We start from the raw sequence: 11285 nt of genomic DNA on the forward strand, positions 1-11285 counted from the left end.
AGAAAAAGATAAAGTTTGGAATGTTGCAGCCTGCACAACTGTGGGTAACGTATTTGGACCAGCATTATTATTGCGATTCCCCGGAGGAGGCGTGGGCCTTCGTGCGGACGGAGAAACTGGACTTGAACTAGGGGTTGGGGGTTGCTGGATCGGTTGTAATACTTTATTGCTGGATTCTGCTGTTGCTGTGTTCTCTTTTTTTTTGTACTTTTGCAATTTTGATATGGTTATTTATGGGAGTGTTGTTCTGTTATTTTTTTTTGCTGTGGGGCATTGTTTGAGTTTTGTATCTTGCGGGGAGGGTTGGGGGGGGTTTGTTGTATTCCATGTCGGGTTGGGGGTATGGAATGGGGCTGGTATTTGAGAGCTGCGTCAGAAAGGTGTGGTGGGGCAGTGTGAAAGCGCGGGCTTTCCTCTGGTTTCCTGCGCTGCGGGGCTGGGGGGTGGAGATGATGACTGGGGGAAGCGGGGCCGTAACTGGTTCTTCCCCGCGCTGGAGCGGTGCCTGGAGGAGGGATAGATTAGGAGATGATCCCACTTTGGGAGGGGTCGGGTTATTGGCGGGAGTTTCCGGGGTCAGCAGAAGTTAGCTGACCCACGGAAGTACAATGGAGGACGGTTCACGGCTAGGAGGGTTCCTAGCTTGGGGGGGGAAGGGAGGGGGGGGGGGAAAAGGGGAATACCTGGTTGCTGCTGGTAGGGTCAGGAAGGAGCTGGTGGGGACTGGGGGGACAGAGGTGAGGTGCTGTCGCTGTGGGGACTGGGTCGGGCAGGGGGTGCTGGCCTGGGGCGGGCAGTCGACGGGCTATGGCTAGTCGACGGGGGATGGGGCGCGGGACGCCCTCTGATTCAGTTGGTCACCTGGAATGCGAGAGGATTGAATGGGCCGGTGAAGCGGTCGAGGGTACTTGCTCATCTGATGGGGCTAAAGGCAGATGTGGCAATGCTTCAGGAGACCCACCTGAAGGTGGCGGATCAGGTCCGTCTGAGGAAGGGATGGGTGGGACAGGTTTTCCACTCTGGGTTGGATGTGAAGAACCGGGGAGTGGCGATTCTGGTGGGGAAAAATGTGTCGTTTGAGGCATCGGAGGTGGTGGCGGATAAGGGGGGTAGGTATGTTATGGTTAGGGGCAGGCTACAAGGAGAGAAGGTGGTACTGGCTAGTGCGTATGCCCTAAATTGGGATGATGCGGGCTTTATGAGGCGTATGTTGAGACGGGTCCCGGATTTGGAGGCGGGAGGTCTGATCATGGGGGGGGACTTCAATACGGTGCTGAATCCCTCACTGGATCGGTCCAGCTCTAGGACGGGTAGGAGGCCGGCGGTGGCCAAGGTACTGAGAGGGTTTATGGACCAGATGGGTGGGGTGGATCCATGGAGGTTTGTGAGGCCGAGGGCACGGGAGTACTCTTTCTTCTCCCACGTACATAGGGTCTACTCTCGGATAGACTTCTTCGTGGTGAGTAGGGGACTGATTCCGAGAGTGGAGGCGGCCGAGTATTCGGCCATTGCAATCTCCGACCACGTTCCGCATTGGATAGAGTTGGAGAGGGGGGAGTTGCGGGACCAGTGCCCGTTGTGGCGGTTGGATGTGGGGTTGTTGGCGGAGGAGGAGGTGTGTAGGAGGGTCCGGGCAAGTATTGAGGGACACCTCGAGGTGAATGATACGGGGGAGGTTCAGGTGGGGATGGTCTGGGAAGCCCTGAAGGCAGCGATTCGTGGGGAGATGATATCCATCCGGGCACACAGGGAGAGGAGCGAGAGGGATAGACTGGTGGGAAAGATGCTGCAGGTAGACAGGAGGTACGCAGGGGCACCAGAGGAGGGACTGTTGGGGGAGAGGCACAGCCTGCAGGCTAAATTTGATTTGCTGACCACTAGAAAGGCGGAGGCACAGTGGAGGAAGGCACAAGGGGCAGTGTACGAACATGGTGAAAAGGCGAGTAGGATGCTGGCTCATCAGCTCCGCAAGCGGGATGCGGCTAAGGAAATTGCTGGAGTGAGAGATAAGAGTGGGAATGTGGTGCGGAAGGGGGTAGAGGTGAATGAGGTCTTCAAGGACTTTTACTGGGAACTGTACCGGTCGGAGCCAACGGGGGAGAGGAGGGGAATGGAGAGGTTCCTCGACGGGCTTTCTTTCCCGAAGGTGCAGGAGGAGCAGGTGGAGGGGGTGCTGCGCCGATTGAGCTGGAGGAGCTAGTTAAGGGGATCGGGCAGATGCAGTCAGGGAAGGCACCGGGGCTGGATGGGTTCCCGGTGGAATTTTATAAAAAGTTTGTGGACCTAGTGGGCCCCTTGCTGGTGTGGACACTTAATGAAGCGTGGGAAGGGGGGACTTTGCCCCCGATGATGTCGCGGACGCTGATCTCGTTAATTTTAAAGAGGGACAAGGACCCCCAGCAGTGTGGTTTATACAGGCCCATATCTCTCCTCAACGTAGATGCTAAGGTGATGGCAAAAATCCTGGCCACCAGGATAGAGGACTGTGTGCCAGGGGTTGTACACGAGGACCAGACAGGTTTTGTGAAGGGAAGGCAGCTGAACACGAATGTGCGGAGATTGTTGAATGTCATCATGATGCCAGCGATTGAGGGGGAGGCAGAGATAGTGGTGGCGCTGGATGCGGAGAAGGCCTTCGATAGAGTGGAGTGGGGGTACTTATGGGAGGTGTTGGGGAGGTTTGGATTTGGTGAAGGGTTTATTAGATGGGTAAGGTTGTTATATGAGGCCCTGATGGTGTGCGTGGCCACGAATGGGAGGAGGTCGGAGTACTTCCGGCTTTACCGAGGGACCAGGCAGGGTTGCCCCCTGTCCCCCTTGTTGTTTGCACTGGCAATCGAGCCGCTGGCGATGGCGTTGAGGGATTCAGAGAGGTGGAGAGGTTTGGTGCGAGGTGCGGAGGAACATAGGGTGTCGTTGTATGCCGATGACCTGTTACTGTATGTGGCGGACCCGGTGGGAGGGATGCCGGGGGTGATGGAGCTGCTAGCTGAGTTTGGGGCCTTTTCAGGTTATAAACTAAATTTAGGCAAGAGTGAGGTGTTTGTGGTGCACCCTGGAGACCAGGAGGAAGGAATTGGTAGGCTCCCGCTTAGGCGGGCAGGGGAGAGCTTTAGGTACCTGGGGGTGCAGGTGGCCAGAGACTGGGGGACTCTTCACAAACATAATTTCACCAGACATGTAGATCAGATGGAGGAGGAGTTCAAGAGGTGCGACATGCTGCCATTATCGTTGGCGGGGAGGGTACAGTCCGTCAAAATGACGGTGCTTCCGAGGTTCTTGTTCCTCTTTCAGTGCCTGCCCATCTTTATCCCCAGGGCCTTCTTTAGGAGAGTGACTAGCAGTATTTTGAGCTTTGTGTGGGCACATGGGACTCCGAGAGTGAAGAGGGTGTTCCTGAAGCGAGGGAGGGATAGAGGCGGGCTGGCGCTGCCCAACATTTTGGGGTACTATTGGGCGGCCAGTGTGTCAATGGTGCGTCAATGGGTGATGGAGGGGGGAGGGGCGGCGTGGAAAAGAATGGAGATGGCGTCATGTAGAGGTACGAGCCTGGGTGACATGGCAACGGCGCCGTTGCCGCTCTCCCCTAAGAGGTTTACCACGAGCCCGGTGATGGCGGCTACCCTAAGAATCTGGGGACAGTGGAGACGGCATAGGGGGGAAACAGGGGGCTCGATGGAGGCTCCATTGGGTGGCAATCATCGGTTCATCCCAGGGAACAGGGATGGGGGATTTAGGGGGTGGCAAAGGGTGGGCATCAGTAAATTGAGGGACCTGTTTATTGGCGGGAGGTTTGCGGGCCTGGGGGAACTGGAAGATAAATTTGGGCTTCCCCAGGGGAACATGTTCAGATACCTGCAGGTAAAGGCGTTTGCTAGGCGACAGGTAGAGGGATTCCCTTTGCCGCCCTCGCGGGGGACGATGGACAGAGGGCGCGATTCTCCCAAAACGGGAGAAATCGTAAGGCTGGCGTCAAACCCGGGCGGGTTTGACGCCAGTGCGCCCCTTCCCGACCGGGAACCGATTCTGGTCCCCGGTCGGGGCTAGCAGCCCGACGCCGCAAGCTCCGGCATCACGGGCTTAACGAATTTCGTTAAGCCCGCTTGCCGGAGTTAGCGCCGGCTGACGCGTCATATGACGTCAGCCGCGCATGCGCGGATTGGAAGACTCCAACCCGCGCATGCGCGGATGACGTCATCGCGTATTTGCGCGAAACCCGCGCATGCACGGGCCGGGATGCCCCTCAGCCGCCCCGCGAATGGATACTGCGGGGCGGCGGAAGGACAAATAGTGCGCGGGCATCGGGCCCACGATCGGTGCCCACCGATCGCGGGCCCATGGCACGGCCGTGGTACTGCCGTGCCAATCGGTGCCATGGTTATAAAAAGCGAGTTGTTCCCGCCGTTTTTACGAACGGCCAGACCAGGTGTGTTTGCCGTTCGTAAAAACAGCGTAAAGGGCTGGGACTTCGGCCCATCGAACAGCTGTGAATCGCTGCCGGCCGTAAAAAAACGGCGGCAGCGATTCGTGTCGGGAGTTGGGCGGGGATAGAGGGAGGGCGGGAAAAATGTCGGGAAGGCCCTCCCGCTATTCTCCGACCCGTCGTGGGGGGCGGAGAATCGGGCCCAGAGTGCTTTCGGGGGTGCGGGTCGGAGAGGGGAAGGTGTCTGACATCAATAAGGTAATGTAGGAGGTGGAGGAGTCGTCAGTGGAGGAGCTGAAGTCTAAATGGGAGGAGGAACTCGGGGAGCAGATAGAGGACGGGACTTGGGCGGATGCCTTGGAGAGAGTCAACTCTTCCTCCTCATGTGCGAGGCTTAGTCTCATCCAATTTAAGGTGCTGCACCGGGCCCACATGTCCGGGACTAGGGTGAGTAGGTTCTTTGGGGGTGAGGACAGGTGCACCAGATGTTCGGGGAGTCCAGCGAATCACGCCCATATGTTCTGGGCATGCCCAGCACTGGAAGAATTCTGGAAGGGGGTGGCAGGGACGGTGCCGAGGGTGGTTGGATCCAGGGTCAAACCAGGGTGGGGACTCACGATTTTTGGAGTTGCGGTGGAGCCGGGAGTGCAGGAGGCGAAAGAGGCCGGTGTCCTGGCCTTTGCGTCCCTAGTAGCCCGGCGGAGGATCTTGCTACAGTGGAAGGATGCGAGGCCCCCCAAGTGTGGAGACCTGGATCAGTGACATAGCGGGATTTATAAAATTGGAAAGAGTCAAATTTGCCCTGAGAGGATCAATACAAGGGTTCTATAAACGATGGCAGCCTTTTCTGGGCTTCCTGGCTCAAAGATAGGTATCTTGGTCAATAGCAGCAGCAACCCGGGGAGGGAGGGGGGAGGGGTTTCTATTATGTAACTTAATATTGTGTTAATTTGCGTTTTAATTTGCGTTGTTGTTAATATGCTGTGTTGTTCATGGAGGTGGGGCGAATGTTTATGATTGCTAATATTATTGTTATTCTTGGTATTTTATTATGGTTCGCTGTTGTTGTATAAATTCAAAATTTTTCAATAAAAATTATTTTTAAAAAAAGTTTCAAGCACCCCAGCTTGCGAGTTTTTGCTTTAACATCGCAAGTAAATAATCTCCAACAATGCAGGATGCCTTTAGTACTGCATTGGAGAGCCAGCCTGGATGATATTCGAAAGTTGCAGAATCAAGAATGGATCTACAACTTTCGACTCAGAAGCATGATCAGTATTAAGATGGCAGCAGAACCAGTCTTTTATTTTGGATTAGCAATTCAGTAGCATGGAACAAAAATCCAGCATTCAAGGAACACCATTTCAGTTTGTAAAGTTGAATTCAATTTTTTAAATCTGCATAAAAGACCTGGTTTAGTAAAAATAATCATTGAGTGATCAGATTGTTGTAAAAATCCAATTGGCTTCTAAACCTTTATTAAGAAAGGAAGCCTACTGTTTATCCATTGTGACCTATCATGGACCATTAGGGAAAATGCTGGAAACCCTCAGCAGGTCTGACAGCATCTGTAAGGTGAGAAAAGAGTTAACGTTTCAAGTCCACATGACTCTTTGTCAAAGCTCTGACAGCTTTGACAAAGGGTCACCTGGACTTGAAATGTTAGTCTTTTCTCCCCTTACAGATGCTGCTAGACCTGCTAATATTTTATAGCATTTTCTCTTTTGGTTTCAGATTCCAGCATCCACAGTAATTTGCTTTTATCCAGTGACCTATCATAGAATCCCTACAGTGCAGGAAGCGGCCATTCATCCAATCAGGTCAGCACCGACCCCCTGAAAAAACACCTTAACCAGGCTCTTACCCTATCCCTGCAACCACGTAACGCCACTTTACCCACACATCCCTGGATGTTAAAGTGCAATTTAGTATGGCCAATCTACCTAACCTGCACATCTCTGGACTGTGGGACAAAACCAGAGCATGGGAAGGAAACTCATGCAGGCATGGGGAGAATGTGCAAACTCCGCACAGTCACCAGAGGTCGGAATCAAACACAGGTCCCTGGCGGTGAGGCAGCAGTGCTAACCACTGTGCCACCCTAAACATCTGTGACTTCAATTCCATTGAATCGTGGTTGCCTCTTAACGATCCTCAGAACTAACCCAGTAAGCTACCCAGTATTAAATAGGGAAAAAAAAACAATGGTTCCAGCAGAAAGTCACTTTATTGTGACTTTCTCACTTTCTCACGACCACTTGCAGTGGGCAACACCAGCCTCGTCATCAAAGCCCACTTGGTGAGATTTAAATAAGGGACAAATCGCTCAACTTAGATCAAGGCATAGGTTAGCGGCAAGGTCTTCTCACTTTAACATCTGCAGGACATGTGTCAAAGTTCAAGCTAGTCAAGTGATGACCTGACAGTTGCACCCATAGAATCGGATGTATTGGCCACCATCCCAAACTCCTCCAACACCATTACAAAAGGTTAAAAAGTGCAGATGCTGCAAATCTGAAATCTAAACAGAAAATGCTGCAAATATCCAGTAGCTGTTGCCCGCTCTGTTGAGTACCTTCCTGCTTTATATATCCTTCAACACCATCCCGTGGCAGGCCGACTCACCACAGGTGGTGGCGACAGTGGCAGAGAGCCAACATGGAGGGGCCCTGGGAGGCTTCAACATTAACTCTGGGCCTCAGGAAGTCTCATGGCATTGGGTCAGCTGATGATTGACTTCCTCCACCTTGAACAGCACCTGAAGGAAGGGAGGAGAGAGGGTTGGGGGTTAGGCCTGGTTTGAGGGTTAGGCCTGGGTTTGGGGGGGGGGGGTTCCATTATCTCCATCTCCATCCCCTCCCCCCGTGCGCAATTGGACTCGGCCCCCGATGCCCAGCCAGTGAGTGGGGCTGTGGCATCGCCCCGTGGAACATAGCACCCACCTTTACAAAACTATCAGCATCACTGAAGCCGGGGATAGGGCAGGCGCCCGGCCGCTCTCCCGATGCCCGATTTTCTGCCGGACTCCTCCGCGCCGCCATCTTGCAAACCGGCAAACTCTCGCGAGGGCCGGAAGCTGGGAGTTTCTCACGGGGGAGGGGGAGGGGGAGGGCGCCCGACAGGCCGAGGACATCACGTGGTGCCCGAGGGGGCGGGCCCGGACTAGCCGAGGACATCACGTGGTGCACGGACTGGTCCAGGACATCACGTGGTGCCCGAGGGGGCGGGCCCGAACTAGTCGAGGGCATGAGCCAGAGTGGCTGAGGCAGCGCGCTACTGAGGGAGTGCTGCATTGTTGGAGGTGTTGTCCTAACACAAGATTCCACGTTATCTCTCGTTAATTCATATTGTGAAGAATATTAAGATTATTCTTTTTTGATGCAAGCTGAAAAACTTGATAAGGTACCTGCACAAATGGTACTTTTGTGTTGTTTACAAACTTCACTTCCCTCATCCAAGTCTTGAATATACATTGTAAATAATTGTGGCCCCAGCACTGATCCCTATGGAAATTCATTACTTACAGGTTGCCATCCTGAAATGCCCTTTATCCCAACTGTCTTCCATGAGTTAGCAAATCTGTCTGTGCTAATATACTCCTACCAAACCCATGGGCCCTTATTAAATTGCATTTTGTGCGGTACCTTACCAAACACTTTATGTAAATCCAAGTATATTAGTTACATCTACTGGTTACCTTTTATCAATCCTGCTTGATACCACCTCAAAGAATTCAAATAAATTTATCAGGCATGATTTCCCCTTCATGAAGCCATGCTGATTGCTGGATTATATTATGCATTTCTAAATGCTCCACTATTATACCCTTTATAATAGCCTCTTAATGTTTTCCCAATGGCAGATGTCAAACTAACTGGCCCAGTTGCCTGTTTTTTGTCTCCCTGGTTTTTTGAATAAGAGCATTACATTGCAGTTTTCCATTTCTCTGGGACAGTTCCAGTACTTAAAGATTCTTGAAAGATTATTACCAGTGTATCTACTATCTAGCTACCTCCGACCCTCACGCCTGCGACCCACCTGTGGGTCACGACCCTGAAAAACCCTACTCTAAGTGGCCTATGTTCACTTTGGCCTCTCTCCCTTTTTTTAGATATTTAAAGAGCTAAACGCCAGCGGTGAGGCAATAGTGCCTCCTCTTGGACAGCACAGCAACACACTGGTTAGCACTGCAGTCTCACAGCACCAAGGTCCCAGGTTCGATCCGGTCCTGGGTCACTGTCCGTGTGGAGTTTGCACATTCTCTCCGTGTTTGTGTGGGTTTCACCTCCTGATGGTGTAAATTCTCTGCTGAGACAGTGAACTTTGGACTAAGAGTGACTCTAACAGATATATCCTCCAAAGACAATGGGTCAGTGAGGACCAGTGCTCCACAGACCACAGGAGCTGTTATTCTAAGCTGTCAAAACGGCTGAGAGAGGAAGGGTGGCCTTTAAATCCACATCTCAGATTGGCAACTCAAGACCTTGTGACTGGCAACTCATAACCTTATGACCTTATGTAATCACGCGCGTAGCATATTGATTGGGCGAATGTAACATACTGTGTAAAGAACTGATAACTATATATGGAATGAACTGTGATACTAAGAGAATTGATTGGCTGTATGTAAATGAGAATGCAAACTAATTCTGCTTTTGAAAGAGTATATGAATCCAGTTTAAGCTACAGCTCAGTGAGAAAGTGTGCTGGCAAGACTGAAGGGTCTAGAACTTTTTCCCAAAGCTCTGCAGCAATAAATTGCTTGTTTTGCTCATTGTCATGTGAGAGTACCTTTAAGAAATGGATGTTTAAGTAATGTACCTTGAAGAAATGGATGTTTAAGCAATGTACCTAGAAGAAATGGAGCAGCTCATATTACTGAAGTGATGTGAGAGGCAGGGGGGGAGCTGAGCTCACTTCTGCTTTTAGTTTCAGTTTGAGAGAGAGCAGCTGAAAAGTGCCTGGCTGGTTTGCTGTGAGCTGTTTGAAAGGAGAAAGCCAGTTTTGGAGAAAAAGAGCTTGGGTGTGTCTGTGTTTGCAGTGAGCTGGATCTGCTGTGATCTCTGCCAGAAAAGACTATCTCTGAATCATTTGGGTGATTTAAACTCATAATAGTAATGTCTTTAACCTGATGTGTTTCTGTTTAAAGGCGTTAAGTCTCTTGGATGTTTAAAAGAACAACTGAAGGATTATTTAGTGTTGTATTATTTTCAGGGTTATCTTTGAAGTAAGGAGTGTTGAGTGATCTAATGTTTATTTAAAAGGTTAAGCTGAGTTCATGGAATAAACATTGTTTTGTGTTTAAAAACCCACGTGTCCATAATTGTAATACCACACCTGGAGAACAAACCGTGTGCTTCAAAAGCAACAATACATTAAAAGGGAGAGGTTGGTTGAACTCCATGATACATTTTGGGGTTCTGAAAACACCTCTCCCATAACAATTGGGGGCTCATCCGGGATAAAAGTCTATCTATTGGATTGACTTTTGTGAACTTAAAGACAGTGAAGGATTGTTGCTTTACTGGTGTGGTATTTTAGTTTAAGTGTGTTGTGGACACTGGCTCTTTCAGAGGCTCAGAAGTTTTAGGGGGTGGAGAATGTCACACGCAGTACCTTACGGACAGAGACGAAAAACAGACTGTTAATTTTGGCAAAAACATTGCAGTTAACATCACCTGACAACATGCAAAAAGATGAGGTAATTAAGGTGGTGGTTAAGCATTTAAAGTTGCATGAGATAGAGTCTGACTCATTGGAAATGACAAAAATTCAGTTGCAAATTAAACAAATGGAACATGAGAAAGAATTAAAGCGGCTTTATACAAAAGAGAGAGAGGAAGAAGAAAGAGAGAGAGAGGAAAGAGAAAGAGAGAGAGAGAGGAAAAAGAAAGAGAGAGAGAGGAAAAAGAAAGGGAGATACAGATCAGGGAAAAAGATAACGAGAGAGAGTTTGAACTTCAGAGAATGGCCATGAAACATGAAAGTCAATTAAAATTGGCAGACGTAAAGGGAAATGTACAGTTGGATGACAGTGATGAGGATAGTGAGAAAGAGCGTCATAGACGAAGGCGTGGTGGGAATCTATTTAAATATGTCCAAGCATTGCCAAGGTTTGACGAGAAGGAAGTGGAAGCCTTTTTCATTTCATTTGAGAAGGTAACTAAACAAATGAAATGGCCACATGACATGTGGGTATTACTGATTCAAACAAAGCTGGTAGGTAGAGATAGTGAAGTGTTTGCATCACTACCAGAGGAGGTATCTGGAATGTATGAGGAGATGAAGAAATCCATCTTAAGTGCATATGAGCTAGTGCCTGAAGCTTACAGACAGAGGTTTAGAAATTTAAGGAAATAATTTGGTCAAACATACATGGAATTTGAAAGGCTCAAACAGAGTAATTTTGATAAGTGGATAAGGGCTTTGAAAATAGACCAAACGTATGAAGCTCTCAGAGAAATTATACTTTTGGAGGAGTTTAAAAATTCAATTCCTGATGCAGTGAGAACTCATGTGGAATAACAGAGGGTTAAAACTGCGAGACTAGCAGCAGAAATGGCAGATGATTATCAATTAGTTCATAAATCAAAGATTGGTTTCCGACATCAGTTTTAGTCGGTGAGGGATAGAAACTGGGGACATGAGAAATACTCAAGTGGTAAAGGTAAAGGTGATCTGATGGGAGACAATAAAGAGAGTGCCCTGAGATTAAAAAAAAGAAATCCAGGAGGGTGGAAAAGAGATGAAAAGTTTCAAATGTTTTCACTGTAATAAACTAGGCCATGTAAAGTCTCTGGGCGAAATTCTCCCAAAACGGGAGAAATCGTAAAACTGCCGTAAAACCCGGGCGGGTTTTACG

The 11285-nt window shown here is 49.8% G+C and overlaps 1 protein-coding gene across 2 annotated transcripts in view; it reads right to left on the reverse strand.

Moving 5' to 3' along the window:
* The window catches only part of exosc10 (exosome component 10), an 87022-nt gene extending 79513 nt beyond the window's left edge, over nucleotides 1-7509 (reverse strand). For both annotated transcript variants that reach the window (XM_038821624.1, XM_038821623.1), the window contains exon 1: nucleotides 7366-7509. In XM_038821624.1, the coding sequence (XP_038677552.1) occupies nucleotides 7366-7464 (99 nt within the window). In that variant the 5' untranslated portion in view covers nucleotides 7465-7509. The remainder of the gene's footprint in view (nucleotides 1-7365) is intronic.
* Between the last annotated feature and the right edge of the window lie 3776 nt (nucleotides 7510-11285).

Source organism: Scyliorhinus canicula, chromosome 16, assembly GCF_902713615.1.
Source record: "Scyliorhinus canicula chromosome 16, sScyCan1.1, whole genome shotgun sequence".
NCBI lineage: Eukaryota > Metazoa > Chordata > Chondrichthyes > Carcharhiniformes > Scyliorhinidae > Scyliorhinus > Scyliorhinus canicula.